The 17002-nt window shown below is 44.3% G+C and overlaps 2 protein-coding genes across 2 annotated transcripts in view; one reads left to right on the plus strand and one right to left on the minus strand.

Annotated features, from left to right (window-relative positions):
- The window catches only part of SEPTIN14 (septin 14), a 35867-nt gene extending 29660 nt beyond the window's left edge, over positions 1-6207 (minus strand). Inside the window, exons 1-3 of the mRNA XM_045285326.1 lie at positions 6164-6207; positions 2589-2691; positions 1885-1953 (exon numbers count right to left, since the gene is read on the minus strand). Coding sequence (XP_045141261.1) covers positions 1885-1923 — 39 coding nt within the window. The 5' untranslated portion in view covers positions 1924-1953; positions 2589-2691; positions 6164-6207. The remainder of the gene's footprint in view (positions 1-1884; positions 1954-2588; positions 2692-6163) is intronic.
- Positions 6208-7490: 1283 nt separating this feature from the next.
- The window catches only part of ZNF713 (zinc finger protein 713), a 20495-nt gene continuing 10983 nt past the window's right edge, over positions 7491-17002 (plus strand). The window contains exons 1-2 of the mRNA XM_045285903.1: positions 7491-7524; positions 14397-14472. Coding sequence (XP_045141838.1) covers positions 14398-14472 — 75 coding nt within the window. The 5' untranslated portion in view covers positions 7491-7524; position 14397. The remainder of the gene's footprint in view (positions 7525-14396; positions 14473-17002) is intronic.

Below are 17002 nucleotides of genomic sequence, written 5' to 3' on the forward strand. Positions count from 1 at the left end.
TCTGACCCAACAATTCCGTTTCTAGGTAGGTAGCCTAGTAGCTACATGGAAGGTAAGATGTCCAATGTGGCAGAGCATGGCAGTAAATAAATAAACCAAACTCACTGCCATCAGGGCAATTCCAACTCACAGCAACCCTACAAGATGGAGGAGAACTGCCCCTGTGGGTTTCCATGCTGTCACTCTTTACAGGAGGAGAGAGCCTCATCTTTCTCCCATGGAGCGGCTGGTGGTTTTGAACTGCTAAAGTTGTGGTTAGCAGCCCAACATGTAACAAATGCACCACCCAGGCTCCTACATATGAATAAGTAACATCCAGAAATACCTAGCTATTCAGAGGAGGCAGGTTATTGAAGGACATCCATATGCAGAAATTACACCTCAACATAAAGACGATATAAACCCTTCTACCTGGTCCAATAAGCAACATCATGATAAACAGAGAAAAGATTGACATTGTTAAGAAATTCACTTTACTTGGATCCACAAAACCATGTGCGGTGAAACAAAGGTCAAGACATCCTGCACCATCCCCATAATCTAGTGCAGACCAGACCGCTGTGAGCCATATAGGGTTGTCTTTGGCGAATTTTCTGGAAGTAGATCATCAAGCCTTTTTTCCTGGTCTGTTTTAGTCTGGGAAGCTCCGCTGACACCTGTTCAACAGCACAGCAACATGCAAGTCTCTACTGACAAGTGACAACTGCACCTGAGGTGCTCTGGCTGGAACGCAAAGCTGGGTCTTCTATATAAACTAAAGCAGACACGCACGCGCATACACACACACACACACACACACACACACACACGCACTCCTTGCTGCTGACTGACTCTTTATGACGCTATAGGACAGAGTCCAACAGCCCCTGTGGGTTTCTGAGACTGTAACTCTTTCTGGGCGGACAGAACCATGGACTACCAAAAGAACAAACAAATCTGTCTTTGAAGAAGGACATCCAGAATGCTCTGTAGAGGCAAGGATGGGAAGGCTTTCATTTTATGTACTTTGGACATGTGATCAGGAGAGTCCAGTCCCTGGAGGACATCATGCTTGGTAAAGTGGAGGGGGACACAAAAGAGGAAGGCCCTCAACAAGACGGATGGACAGTGGCTGCCACAATGGGCTGAACGTAAGAACGATGGTGAGGATGGTGCGGGACCAGGTGGGGCTTCATTCTGTTGTGCATGGGTCTCTATGCGTCCGATGGACTCGATGGCACCTAACAACAGCAATTCTTTATGAAAGTGGAAAGCCTCATCTCTCTCTCACAGAGCAGCTGGTGGATTTGAACCAATGACCTTGCGGTTAACAGCCCCAGGGCTTCCCTGTACAGAGTAAGAATTCTCCCACAAAACCACCAATGCCTCATTTTAGCTATTCTTTATCTGAATGTAAATTACCATATGTAGTCCCCAAATTGAGGCTCACCTTAACATGAAGCTGAGAAGCATCTGGTGTATTCAGTAGAACAACCCACAATACTTCCCAACACTTCTTAAAGTCATTTCCTCTTAACAGTGTGGGCGGTTCTGGAGTTTCAATTTATCTTGAGTGCTCAAAAGTCTTTTGTACAACCAGCAAGGCCGGCAGGCACCAGAAACACTTAACAAGTATTTAACTCATTGTTAATATTTAACTCCAATCAGTATAAAAATTAAAAAGGAACAATCAGAAGCCTTTAGGATGTAGGTCTATGCCAGTTTCCTGAGTTGGTATTTGGAAATCATATGATCTCATTGAAATGGAAAATGCAGAGTTCTGTTGAAACATATTCTCACTGATGGTACAACTCTTCTTGACGTAATTGAACTATTGAATGGTATACTCTGTGGATTATGTGTCGACAGAGGTGTTGTTTTATTATTTAAAAGAGGTACACTCACTGTTTGTTCATCATCTCGTCTTTGGGGGGGCACAGCCATTCGTTTTTCCACCACGTCCAACCAAAGGGGCTGATGACAGAGAAATAAACACCTTTTAAAGCTGACTAGACCCATTTCTATATAAAACAGATACATTCCTAAAAAATGTAAGTTAGATGAATAAGGGATTCTAATACCGACATTATTCCAAGTTTTATCTTGTAGCCCACACTACTGAGTTAGGTTTAAAATGGTAACTGCTGATGTCCATGTAATAAATAATAATATTCACCTTACCGTGTTCAGGAACACTCTTAAACAAAAACACATTAACAACAACAATAAAACATCCTCAGAAAATTAAACTCCCTTTTGAAATCAAGAGAACTTCCTTCTTTCAAGGGCTCACTTTCAAGGGAATTTTGCTTTTAAAAGAACTGAGAGAACTAGGGAGACTCATGATTACCTCACTCCCAGACAGGTCTATGGGGAGACAAGGTAGTTAGGAGGTAGCCATTGTAGGAGCACTGGGAAGCAGAATGTAAAAAAAATCACAAGGCCCTCAGACTCTGAACTCAAGCAAAGGTAAATCTCGTTTACCGAGCATCTATCAGACACTTTGCATTGCGCAGGGGAGCTATGTCCTCAGCCTGCTCTCATCCCCATAGGATCATTGCCCTGGAACCGGTGAAAAATTCAGACCCAGAAAGAAGAAATCAACTTACTTGCCCACCGTTTCAGCTCTGCAGCGGACTAAAGCTGATAGGACGCCTCTGGTGCTTTTCTTTCTCCTGTCCCCATTTGTGGACCAGATAAGTATTCCCTGGACTTGCAACAGTTAGGGACAGAGGAGGAGGAGAGATACAGGAGAACACATTGTGCTGGTTTCTCAGCAGAAGTGCCTGGGAAGGTCACACTACCCTACTTTGGAGTACAAGGGAAAGATACTGAGAAGATGGTGGGTGTTTTCAAAAGGAAAGTATATAGATCTAGAAAGGAGAAAAGCAAAGAGGATCAAAGCACGGCTCTGTACCATGCTTTCTTCGCTCGATCTGTCCTGAACGTTATTCCACTTCAGGAGAGACGTCCCTCTCCCTAATCAGCAGTCGCTATACAGTGAACCCTCGCCACTTCGCGCTTCGACTTCCACGGCTTCACTCTATCGCGGTTTTTGCGTAACAGCGCATGCTCTGTCATTACTGCCACTGATTGGCTCATACTGTACATGTTTCTGTCTGCATCGCTACGTATCGGAGCTATGTATCAGATGCATTTTTGCTTTTGTACAGTGTACTGTAATTGTTTGCGATTTTTAAGAAATGTTATCTAAGCCCTATGATGGCTCCTAAACGAGCTGCTTCTTCTAAGCCTTCTGACAATAAAAATAAGCGCCAGAGGAAGATGCTCACCATCCAGGAAAAGGTAAAACTTTTGGATATGATCAAAGATGGCAAGAAAATCGTGGAGGTTGCACGCCATTTCGACTTGAATGAGTCTTCCGTTCGCTCCATCCGTAAAGAGGAAAAAAACATCCGTGCTACGGCTACTTTCACTTTCAACAAGGAAGCAAAGCGCATCGTGACAAGGAATCCTACTTCGTGGAATTTCATTTATCACAGTAGGGTCTAGAACCGATTGACCGCGATAAACGAGGGTTCACTGTAATAGGAATTGACTCAATGGCAATGAGTTGGGGTTTGAGTAAAGTGTTCTCCAATACAAAAGGGTGCCCTTTTCTTTTTTTCCCTAAATCATTTTATTGGGGGCTCGTACAACTCTTATCACAACCCATCCATCCATCGTGTCAAGCATCTTTGTACATTTGTTACCATCATCATTCTCAAAACATTTTCTACTTGAGCCCTTGGTATCAGCTCATTTTTTTCCCTCCCCTCCCTGCCCCCTCCCTCATGAACCCTTGATAATTTATAATTATTATTTTGTCATGTCTTATACTGTCTGACGTCTCCTTTCATCCACTTTTCTGTTGTCCATCCTCCAGGAAGGGGGCTATATGTAGATCCTTGTGATTGGTTCGCTCTTTCTACGCCACCTTACCCTGACCCTCCTGATATTGCTACTCTCATTATTGGTCTCGAGGGGCTTATCTGCCATAGATTCCCTGTGTTGCTAGCTCTTATCTGTATGAGTGTACATCCTCTGGTCTAGCCAGATTTGTAAGGTACAATTGGGATTGTGATGGTGTGGGGGAGGAAGCATTAGAGAACTAGAGGAAAGTTGTATGTTTCATCGTTGCTACATTACACCCTGGCTGGCTCATCTCCTCCCCAAGACCATTCTGTAAGGGGATGTCCAGTTGCCTACAGATGGACTTTGGGTCCTCGCTCCGCACTCGTCCTAATTCACAATGATAGATTTTTTGTTCTTTGATGCCTGATACCCGATCCCATCAACACCTTGTGATCACACAGGCCGGTGTACTTCTTCCAGGTGGGGTTTGTTGCTTCTCAGCTAGATGGCCACTTGTTTATCTTCAAGTCTTTAAGACCCCAGACACTATATCTTTTGATAGCCAGGCACCACATTTGCTTATGCACCCGCTTTGTCTACAGAACATGCCCTTTTCTATGGTCTGATTGATTCTCGTGTAGTCAATACGAAGCCTGTGTCTTTATTTGAAATGATCCCTGGTGGTACAGTGGTTAAACCTCAAGTGCTAACCAGATGGTAGGCTGAACCCACCAGCTGTTCCTTTAGAGCACGGGTGGGGGACCTTTATCTGCCCAGGGCCACTGATATATTTATAACATCATTCGTGGGCCATCACAGTCCAACACTGAATCAACTCACCCCTAATGTGCTGGCTGGAACTGCTTCTCCTTGGGGAGGTGTGTGACATTCCCCAGCTCTGCTCTAGAGAGATATGTGCTTCTATAGAGACTACACCTTGGAAACCTGGGGCAGTTCTACTGTGTCTTAGAAGGGTTTCTGACCTTCAGGATTGACTGGACAGCAGTGGTTTGGGTTTGGGTACACTTATTTGGAGTCCTTGGATGATGAAAACCATTAGAAGTTCTAAAGTTGTCAGCTACTAGTGCAAAGGTTGGAGGTTCAAGTCCACTCGGAGACAACTGGTAAGGAAAGTCCAGCAATCTACTTCCAGAATCTGACACACATGAAGCTTCCAATCAGAGTCAACTGTTTTGTTTTTGTTTTGTTTGGGGGGGGGGTGTTTTTAAAGTGCCTTTGTGCTAAAAGTTATTCAGATAATTATCAGAAATTCAAATTTAAGTAGGCTTGTTTTGTCCTATCTAGAACCAAACTGAGCTCACCTGCACTGAGTGATTTTGACTTATAGAGGCCCTACAGAGCAAAGTAGAAGTCTGCCTTCTGGAGCCTGTAGAGCAGCCTCATCTTTCTCCCGAGGAGTGGCCAGTAGGTTCAAACTGGTGACTTTTTGGTTAACAGCCCAATGTGTAACCCAGTATGTCACCAGGGCTCCTTATGTGCGATGCAATACAGCAAATTTGGAAAACATGCTTGATGGTCTGTGTTCTTTTTCTATATCCATTGCCCAGTATTCAAGGAAAACCACTCAAGTTGCAGGGCTATACATATGCAACTATGTGGCCCTTACGGAGAGGAGAGAGAGGCAGAATCTCCCTAGTACAGCTCCGTTTTAATCACTCATACTTGGTAAGGTAGAGAGCCAACAAAGAAAAAGGAAGACCGCTAAAGAGATGGATTGACACAATGGCTACAAACATGGACTCCAACCTAGCAATGACTGTACCAGAAACAGTTGAGATGGGGCTTGTCTGAACCTAAACCCACTGCCACTCTGCAGTGTAGAGTAGCACTGTCCCCTCAGGTTTCCAAGGCTGTATGTCTGGACAGAAACACTACCCCTTCCTCCTCTCCTGGAGCCACTGGTGGGTTCAAACCACTGACCTTCTGAGGCAATGAGCACAACCATGTCCAATTGAAATGCAACACTAATAACATCGTGCCAGTGGTTACAGCAGTGTCCTTGAGGCCATATGATAAACCAAACAAAACCCAAACTCACTGCCATGGAGTCAATGTTGACTCATAGTGACCCTAAAAGGCAGAGTAGAACTGCTTCTGTGAGTTTCTGAAACTATAACTCTTTATGGCAGTAGAAAGCCTCATCTTCCTCCCAAGGCATGGCTGGTGGTTTTGAACTGGTGACCTTGTGGCTAGCAGGCTACCATTACATCAACAGAGGTCTCTCTTAAGGCACGGTAGATAAAAATGAGTCAAAGATAATACAAATATTGGATACTCATGAACAACCCGAGATATGCAAATAACACACCTTGCTTGGTAAAGTAAGGAGGACTTAAAGCACTTCCTGCTGAAGATCAAAGACTACCGTATGGATTACATCCTAACATAAAGAAAACAAAAATCCTTAAAACTGGACCAAGAAGCAACATCATGATAGAGAAAAGACTGAAACTCTCAAGGATATTATTTTTCTTGTATCTTCAGTCAACCCCCATGGAAGCAGCAGTCAAGAAATCAAAAAACACATTGAATTGGGCAAACCTGTTGCAAAAGATTTCTTCCTCCCAAAAAACAAACTCACTGTCATTGAGTCGATTCCAACTTATAGTGACCCTACAGCCACACTATAGAACAGGGTCAAGCTGCCCCTCTGGGTTTCTGAGACTGTAACTTGTTTCTGGAGTAGAAAGCTTCATCTTTCTTGCAGTTAGCAGCACAGTGAGTAACCACTCCATCACCAGGGCTCCAAAGATCCCTTTACAGTGTTGGCACTTTGAAGACCACGGTGTGCCCGACTCTGATCTAAGCCATCCATCCCCTCGTATGTATTCCAAAGATGGACAATGAATAAGGAAGGACAGGAGAATGGATGCCTTTCAAGGATGGTGTTGCCAAAGACTATTGAAAATACCATGAGCTGCCAGGGCTCTGACAGTGCTGTCCCATGACCAAGGGCCAGTTAACCTCTGGGCTGGTTGTTCACACCTTACTAGCCCATCCTCAGTAGACAGATGAGGCTATTGTGTTCGGTAAAGATTTACAGCCTGGGCGTCCCGACCTATAGTCGTTACATGTCAGAATCCAATGGAGGACAGTGGGTGATGGACGGCGAGAAGAACAAACATCTATCGTGGAAGAAGTACAGCCAGAATGTTTCCTAGAATCGAGCTTGGAGAGACTTGTCCCTGATGCTTTTGACCAGTTACCAGGAGACACCAGTCCTTGGAAAGGGACACCATGCTTAGTACAACCGAGGGTGCATGCACGAGAGGAAGACCCTCCGCGAATGATGGGCACAGTGGCTGCGGCCGTGGTGGTGACGAAGGCGCAGGCCTGGACGGTGTCGTTCCCTAGAACACAGGAACCGGGCTGGTTCCCGAAGCCCGTGCGAGGAGAGGAGGCACAGAGGGCTGCGGAGCAGGCCGCTCCCGGGGCCGCCAGGGCAAGGCGGGGAGAGAGCCCGGTGGACCCCCGTGACGCACGCGTGCGTGCGTACGTGCGTGCGTCCCGAGGCGCGGCGACCGCGCCGTCGTCATGACGACGAGGTCCCTTCCCAGCCGGCCTGGCGCCCGCTGCTGGTCCAGCGCCGGGGGCCGCCCCTGCGCGTCGTCGGCTTGAACTCCAGGTACTCCGGGCGGGGCCGCGCGCGCCCTGCGTTTGCGGAGACCGGTGAGTGCGGCGCCCGGGGCCGCGGGGAGATGGGGCGGCCTCGCCTCTCCGACGCAGACGCGTCTCCAGGGCCCGCGCCTTCCGCCTTCCGCCTCCCGCCTTCCGCCTCCCGCTCCGGAAGCGCGGCGGCGGGGAGGGGGTGGGGGCGGACGGTGGCGGCCGCGGCCGTCGCGCTGGGACGCCGAGAGCGTGGAGACGGCCGAGGGTTGGTTGCTTTGACCTCTTGACCGCAATCATGATAACTGTATTCCCCTACCTGCCCTGGAAACGGAACCAAAAAAAATAAATCTAGGAATTTAGTGTATGGTGCGGATGATGTCATTTGGGGGAAACGTTGCCTGATCGTAAGGAAATTTTTTTTAAAAATCACCCTACTTGTCTTCATACACTTGCAAGTGATGGTTATCTATCCGGGCACTCGTCTTACCTTTTTTGTTACATTCTAATGTGTGAGCCCCGGTTTATGTCTTACTCTGTGTTCTTTTTTTAAAAATCATTTTACTGGGGGCTCGTGCAACTCTTATCACCATCCATCCATCCATCCATTGTGTCAAGCACATTTGTACATATGTTGCCCTCCTCATTCTCAAAACATTTGCTTTCTACTTGAGCCCTTGATATCAGCTCCTCATTTTCCACCTCCCTCCTCCCTCAAGAACCCTTGATAATTTATCAATTATTATTTGGTCATATCTTAACACTGTTCAGTGTCTCCCTTCACCCACTTTTCTGTTGTCTGTCCCCCAGGGAGGAGGTTATATGTAGATCCTTGTAATTGATCCCCCCTTTCTACCCCACCTTCCCTCCACCCGACTGTGTCTTTTTTTTTCTTTTCTCTGTGTTCTTGTGTGTGTGTGTGTGGGGTGGGGGAAAGTATTAGACACCTGCCTTCATCGACAGACTCTTTTGGTCCCCATGGAATGAAATGACACTTTTACCCCATCCGCAGACTTGTCACCACACTCCAGACTGCCTTGGTCTCTCATTGGGCTCTGACAGTTCCTGCGCTGCATGATACCGTTTTATTTCCATTTCAAGCCTTCTTGGCTCCGTTGCAGAGTCCGTCCTACTTAATCCTTTCCTTTGACACAACGATCGATCGGCATCTTTCAACTAACTTTACGTGGACAAGCTATAGACAGGTGCAAAAACCTTTCTGAAAGGAAGACTTGATAGCTACCCTTAGTAGGTGCTCCACAAATAGGTAATAATGAATTGAAACTCTGGCCCTGACAGCTGTTCCCTGACTTCCTGATTAGTTCCTCAGGCACACCCCCTCAAAGTCTTGCACTTGATGGTCTAACCATAGCAAACCATTAAAATAGGACACAAGTCTTTCTGCAGGGGAAAATAGTGCATATGGCTATATTAAAGTGAGAAAATATTCACACCATTTGTGAGAGATAAAGGATTAACATCCGTAATACATAAAGAACCCGTTTAATAAAAAACTATGTTTAAAAAAAACAACACATATTTTAATGGGCACCGAGTACAAACAAGCAGTTTGTGGAAGAAAGTCAGGTAACCAGTTTACAAAACAAACATAAACTCAACCTTCTCATTAATCCTATGCTGGCAAAGTAGGGCAAATTTTTCATCCAGTAGACTGCAAAATGTTGGTGCTCTAATGTATCGATTGCTCTGAGTTCTGAGTTTGGTTGGGGTGTGGGGTTATAAAGTGTTGAAGAAAGCACAGTGGGGAAGGGTAGTGGGTACCAAATTGAGGAGGAGGACATTTTAAAAGACAGGTTAGCTATACCCCCTGCCACTACGATTGACTCAGTTCCGACGCATGGTGACCCAATGTTAATGGGAACAGACAGCCCCGTCATACTTAGGAGGGGCCACTGGGTTTGAACCACCATCTTTGCGGTTAGCAGTCCAGTGCTTATCTGACAGCGCCACCGTGTGAAGTGAATGGACGCTGATTCAGAAATTCCATTTCTGGCATCTAGCCAGCAGAAATGTTACACAATACACAAGGATGTTTACTTCAACATTGTTTGTAATTGTGAAAACTGAATGTCCCTTGTGGTGGTGTGTGCCAACCCATTAATCACTCACTGCCCTTGAGCCAATTCTGACTCATAGTGACCCGATATGACAGGATCGAACTGGCCCTGTAGGTTTCTGAGACCATAACTCTTTTGAGGGAGTTAGCCTTATCTTTGTCCTGAGGAGCAGCTGATGGGTTCAAACTGCTGACCTTTTGGTTAGCAACCCAAAGCATAACCACTGCGCCACCACAACTTCGTCTATGATAGGGTAGAAGTGCCCCAGGTTTCCTAGGACGAAATCTTTACTGGAGCAGATCGACACCTCTTTTCTCCCACAGAGGCGCTGGTGGATGTGAACGACTGGTCTTTTCATTAGCAGCCCAGTGATTAGCTCTTGTGTCAAGGAATGTATATATATTGTGGTAATGCAGTAGATGATTGTGCCGCTACTTAATTGAATAAGAAAGGTGTGTATTTATAGATGAAAAAATCTCCAAAAGATGTAGCAAATAAAAAATGTTTCAAACAATATATATAATCTGGTTAAGTAGGCATGTGATTTATGGCATAAATGCATAGAAAAGGAACTGAAGGATATACATCCATCAATTGGCAGTGAGCTGCATCCAGGGAGGGACATGAGGGTGGGAGAGGAATTAAAGGAAACTCAAATTTTAGTCTCTTGTTCTGTATAGTCATGCGTTTGTGTATAACATGTAAAGAAGTTGAATATAAGTTCTGTAAAGAAAAAAAGGATCAGAATTATTTCCTTTTCTCACGTACCTGCATACACTTGGGAACTATAAAGAAAAATAAAACATTCACAATGCAGAAAATTTTTTAGTTAGCTCTTTTAAAAGTAGCAAAAAGGAAAAAAAATGGATAAATGTGAGTATATTTTCATAGTGCACCTGAGTTGCTGGTTATTGCCCTGTATCTATAGAACTCTTAAAAATCGATAAGAAGACAGTACAGTGGAAAGATGGACCAGTGACATGAAATGCAATTTCAGAAAGAAATAAGATGAAAGCTGAAAATAGAAAAAGATGTTATCTTTACATATAATCTATGCAATGCAGATTAAAGCGGCAGTGAAGAACTTTTTCCATCTCTAAGACTAGTAGACATTTAAAAAGAAGAATGCCCAACATTGGCTAATTGTCATTCTCATATATTGTTGATGAATATGCAAATTAATAACAGCATTCCAGTAGAGCATTTTACCTTCCCTTTGACCCAGAAAATCCACTTATAAGAATTTATTCTAGGGGGCAGGGAGGGAAGGGAAAAAATGAGGAGCTGATACCAAGGGCTCAAGTAGAAGCAAATGTTTTGAGAATGATGATGGCAACAAATGTACAAATGTGCTTGACACAATGTATGTATGTATGTATATGGATTGTGATAAGAGTTGTATGAGCCCCCAATAAGGTGATTAAAAAAAATTGTATTCTAAAAAAAATAGCCAGACAAGCATGTCTGTATTGGCTATTGTCTAGAACAGCAGACTAAAAAAAAAAAAAGAAGAAGAATTTAAATGTCTATTAATAATGAACTCAAAAAATAAATTGGTACTGCATGCAGTGAAATCCCATATAAAATTTTCTTTTTTAGTTTCTTGTCGTGATGTGATATCAATAATATTATCCAGTAAAAATAGGTTTCTAAAAATTTTATACATATAGTAATGAAGATGTCTATGTCGTGTATGTGCATAGAAAAATTCTGAAAAGCGCTATCTCAAGAAAAGTAATTTGGGTTATCTCTGGGTATGATAGGCAGTTGTCCTTTTTCATATGAATGGGAATGTTTCTGTTAGTGTGTGTCAGAACATAAAATGAAGGTGTTCCAGGGTGGGGAGGAGGTGTATGGACAAGGGGCACTCTGGCTGCAGTATAAAGATAATAAGAGAAATCAAGAAGGCCTCCTGATGGGTATGACAAGCAGTCAAAGTGGGCGAAGGTAGTGGCCTAGAGCAAAGCACTGGAACTAGAAAACTAGGCAGTCTTGAGCTAGAGGCAAACCTAGTTAGTAGACGGCAGAGTCTGGTTTTGATCTACCTTATTATAAATCTGTGAGAAGAGGAGAGAGAGAGGGAATGAGTTTTTGCTCGAGAAGACTTTGGAGCATCTATGTCGGGATGCCTAGCAGAGGTAGTGCGGTGCACACGTGATTGTGCTGCTCAGGAAAGATGGTGATCGTGAACTAACACAGGAGCCTCCTAGTGGCCGAAAGCTGGAGCAGTCTGCACAGTAAAAGAAGTAACGTAGTGTTGGATTTTGATTTTTAGAATAAAATATATATTCATAGGGCCATATAGATATAAATAATGTCATAAATAAGGGATAAGGAACCACTTTTCAAGGCAGAAAAATTTAATAAAGTAGGGAAAAAGAAAATTACCATTAGCACAGCATATACCACATTAATATTTGGTATAGATAAGATTCATCAGTGGATGCTAAAATAGAGGGCAAAAATTTGAAGAGAAACAGGATACTTGCATAGTCTCAAAGTCCTGCCCCTTACTCCCAAGACACTCATTAATTACAAAAGGAAAGTTAGTTAACTTTACAGTGGAGAAACCCAATAGTACCGCTTTAATCTGGTGATAGAAGTTAATATCATTACTAAAAAGACATAACAACATTATAAGCCCCCACAGAATATGATGCATGAAAAAGAAACAGGATCATGTCTGTGGTATTCTTGCCGGACAATGCAAAATGTCATTCTTAGCAATAGAAAACGCTAGACAGACCAATTTGAGGTCCATTTTACAAAATAACCTTTCCAGGATGCCAAGGTTGTGCAAGACAAAGAAGAATTAAGGCGCCATGGCAGATGGGAGGAGACTAGGAAAAACAGTAACTGCACTGTGGGTGCCTAGGTGGGCTCTCAAACCCGAGAACACTCGCAGGAGAATGGTGACATTGAAACCATTGAGTTACTAGTATTGTACAGTGCTAATTTCCTCTGTGTGTGTGTGTGTGTGTGTGTGTGTGCGCGCGCGCGCGCGTTCTAACTGCGTCATGTTTATCCAAGATGTGAACACAGGGCAAGCTGAGTGAGTGGTGTTTAGGAGCCCTACAACTTTTTTCATTTTTCCTGTAAGTCTGAAATTGGGACAAAATAAGAAGTTAAAAAAGCTAAACTGAAGAACAAATACCAGAACCGTTGACCTAACTGATAATTGTTGAGGACCTACAAAACACACTACCTGCCTGCCACTTTGTCATACAGTAGTGGTTTATATGTTGTCCTGATGCTGGAGCCTGTGTCACCAGTAACCGTGGTACCAGCCAGGTAACCATGCTGGACGGATTTCAGTGGAGCCTATAGACTAGGAAGAAAGGTCAGTGGAAACCCTGTGGGTCAGAGCAGAATGTGGTCCGATACAGGGCTGCAAGGTGAGTCCCTCCTAGGCTGGAAGGCATTTAGAATACACAGTGGCTGCGCTAATGGGCTCCGGAAGAGGGTGCCAAACCCGGCAACGTTTCATTCTCCTCTCTGTGGGGTCGCCATCAAATGCAGCCAACTGGACAAAACCTAACAACCACCACTGCCTTCTCGGTGCCAGGCGCTGGGCCAAGCTTTGAAGTAGAAGAGTAAACAAGATAGATGAGGTTCCGCCTTCCAGGAGCCACACAATATTAAGGGAGAAAGATGGATGACTGAACAAACGGCAGTGAAAGAGGGACCGACCTCAGCTCACCTGTGGTGTCAGAGTCTTCCCTGGTTGACAGTGAAGCGTGAAGGACGAGTAAGTGTTATGGGGAGAGAGGCAGGGAGGTGTCACAAGTGGCAGAAAGCAGGACAGTGTGGGATAAAACAGCAGGAAGGTCATGGAATTCTTTTTTCTTTTTCTTTTTTGTTTTGTTTTACAATTTCCCTATGCACCTTTTTTTTTTTTTAACTGTGGTGAAAGTATAACACACTAGTTGAGCAATTTCTACATGACATTCCTACGGTGATTATATTACATTGTGGGATCTTACAAGATCCCTGCCAAAGACAGACTAGAATACCACCGCGAAGTTGGTATGTGAAGGACTGATGTCTGTAGGGAAAAAAAGAAATGGCCACCTTCAGGAGCACCCAGGTCTCAGCCCCATACAGCCGAGGCAAGAACGCGAGAGTGCCCGCTCCTGAAGCAAGAATCCTCTTGTGGCTATCCACTGGATCCTGAGGCCCTTGTCAGAGATGGGGCCACTGTTAACAGCCAGGAGTGACAGTTGTCTGAAAGGCACTGGGCAATCAGCTTCCAGTGACTGACGAGGATCCTGAAGCTGCAAGGAGTGTAAGGGGCACCGCCCGATGGGTGCTAGAACAAAGCTTCACATAAGAACAGCGAAGAAGAGTAATTGAATCCCAGTGGAGAACTGGATCTAGGTACACAAAATGAAGTAGAATATACCGAAGAATGAAATCAGATTCTCCCTTGTATAATAATAGTAGGTTCTCTTGAAGTAAACAGCAGCAGATTTTTTGGATTTGAGTTTGAGGTGAATTTATACCATTAAAGAGGGAGACTTGAGTCTCAACCTTATCTCACCTCTGTGGCTCTTATTCCCACTCAATCGCCTGGAGACTGTTGCCTAGATCCTGCCTCAGACCCATTAAATCGGAGTCTCGATATGGGGCTGAGTGCAAATGCGGCCACCTGTGAGAAGCCCCCAGTGTGTCGCAGGGCTGAAAACATTGAGCTCACACGCATCTCTGATGCTGAGAAGAGCCACAGGACTGTAATACTGCGCTATTCAGCCCTTGCCCTTGCGTCGTACAGCACCATCCTCTGCACGGTCCCAGCTCGGATTTACTCATTTCCCGCCATCCAGTGTGGACGAGATGCTTCTCTTCTCTCCCCCCCAGTATGCCTTCTCAGAATGCCGGACTTTCCCAGGAGGAGAAAGAGATGGATGCAGGAATACCGAAAGTCAGGACCCAGGTAAGTCCGCTTCCTCTCCTCTGACATGCTATTCTCGTTCTCAGAATGTGATTACTCTGCGATTTTAATCCTCAGAAGTGCTGAGCCCCCAAAACCCAAACCATGGCCTTGACACCCATTTGCTTTTGCCCAGGAAACGGGCGGCAGATGGTAATCTCTGCAAGACATTCCACATTTGCCTCGTCTGCCCCTTCACGGCTCTTTCACTTCCCAACATTCTCACCAGATCACGGACTCGTGTCTGTGCTAATTGTGGGATGAGAAACAGAAGCAGCAGCAGACTCCCTTTTAATGAGGCTTCATTTCCACAGCTCTCAGAACTTAAGCAATGCTCCCATCCCTTCTGTTGACACAAGAAGGATGCTCATGTCGCTGTGAATGCTGGGAGCTAAAGGAATTATTAAATATGCCTGGAGACACCTGCGGTCACAAGTCAGTGCTTATGAAGAATGTGTTCTATTGCTTCTAAAACCTGGCTAAACCCCTTATACTTGTTATTATAATTCCATGAATGGATTAAATATTACATAAACTGATGAATAGAGAAATTGGCCAAAGGCTTTGACAAGACGCGACAAGTGTCTATCCTTTAAAAACACTGCTATCAAATTATGTGTGAACAAAAACTATGTGACAGAAGGAAACAGCACACAGTCTCAGAGGACCCTCCATTACTTTACTTCCCAAATGTAAATATGCTCTTTTTCCACTTTTGTGAAACAAAATTCGATGTATGATGGGTATGGTGTATGCAGAAAATGCAAATGAGAGATCATTCAAATCCATCTCATCAGAAATGTTTGGCCCCACATCAAAAAGTTAATGCGTTTAAAGTGTACATTTATGTGTTTAAAATTTAATTATTTCAGGTATGTATATATTATCTTTTATGGATCGCCACTAGTCTTGATTGTTTCAAACAGATGGGCTTCTTCTTTTTAAAACTTTGTAAGATAACCATTATCCTCAAGTAGTGATTAAGCTCATTGGAAAGGATTTTTTTAAAAGACTTTATCCTACCCCATGGCTCAATTTTCAGCCAAACAATAGACAGATCTACAAAGGGGTGCTTATACACAGGTCTATAAGTGAGATGTGCACATACTTTAGAATAATAAATCTTTTTGAAACATAATTTATATGCGTTGTTGAATGCAAAACTGATGATCTGCTCTGTAAACCTTCACTCAATTCATAATAACAAGTAAGAAATCCACATCACACAGTTAATTCTCCAGAAAATATAATATTGAATATTGTTATCGATGTAAAAACTAACACATACAACCGAGGCTCACAGGAAGAAGAAATTCAGTTCAGGCCAGAGAGATGAGGAAAACTCCATGAAGGAGACAGAAGACTCATGGGCTTATGCTGCTGTCGGGTAGAATCTGGAGACTTGAGAAGGCAGGGAAGCCTTACAGACAGGAAATAACAACATGAGCAAGAGCAGGGCTAGGGCCAATAAATCAACAGCCACTATTGTTCCAAACACCCAGCCACAAATGGAGGATTTGGAACAAGAGTGCTTCAGATTCTTGTGAAGAGTCAATTCATTCAGTTTCCTCTTTATTGTAAGGCTCCCCACACACAGGAATGAAAAGCCACCAAGAGCCAAGGTGGCGTAGCTGTTTATCAGCATTCTAGCCAGAGGTAGTTGTTTTCATTTTCTGGCCCCTATCCTGTTTAAGAGGGAAGATCATTTATTCATTTGTTCAACTATATTTTGAGCAGCCAATAGGAACTAGGTTACAACCTAGGAAATCTTGGGGGCAACTCTACTCTGTCCTGTAGGGGCACTATGAGTTTGAATCAACACCGTGGCAATGGGTTTGGTTTTTGGCTTAAAGGACAGTATTAGTACAATTCAGGAGAAAAGTGGGACTTTCTACCCCCATAAAGAATTACAGTCTCGCCCCAATCCCAGCTACATGGACAACTGCCCCTCCGCCCAGAAGAATATGCTTTAGAGGTCAGCACTGAAGCTTCAACTCGGAGAGAGGGACATGTCTGATCAGAGCACCTGGGAGCAAATGAATGGGAAGAAAGAGAGAGTGGAGCACATCCTGGCCCGCCAAGCCTGAAGGATCATATCCCCGCTCAGAACAGCCAATGAGCAGAGTGGACCATGTGACGGATCCCACTATGAGACACAACATCCCTTGCTGACCCATGGCCCTACAAGGGACAACACTGAAGACTCAGTGTTGGGATTGGCCCGGTCTGACCCCACCACACCGAGGAAAAACACTAAGGGCATGCAGCAGAGCAGGGAGCTCCCGAGGAAGTGCAAAGGATAGACTTTGGGGCCAGAGCTTGGCACCCCATTGGACTCGGCTGGAGGACACTCCTAGAGGTCAACAAACAGACCTTGGTCTATCTTTGTTTTATTTTTCCTCTCTATTTTTAAATTAATTAATTAATTAGTATTATTGTTTGGTCATTGGTTTTCTTTGTTGTTGTGATCCCTGTGTTCTCTTTGTCACTTTGTCTTGCTATGCCTTGTTTTTTTGTGCATATTATTATCTCT

This window comes from Echinops telfairi, unplaced genomic scaffold, assembly GCF_000313985.2.
Source record: "Echinops telfairi isolate 266 unplaced genomic scaffold, ASM31398v2 ScPeMD7_5;HRSCAF=22, whole genome shotgun sequence".
NCBI classification, from domain to species: domain Eukaryota; kingdom Metazoa; phylum Chordata; class Mammalia; order Afrosoricida; family Tenrecidae; genus Echinops; species Echinops telfairi.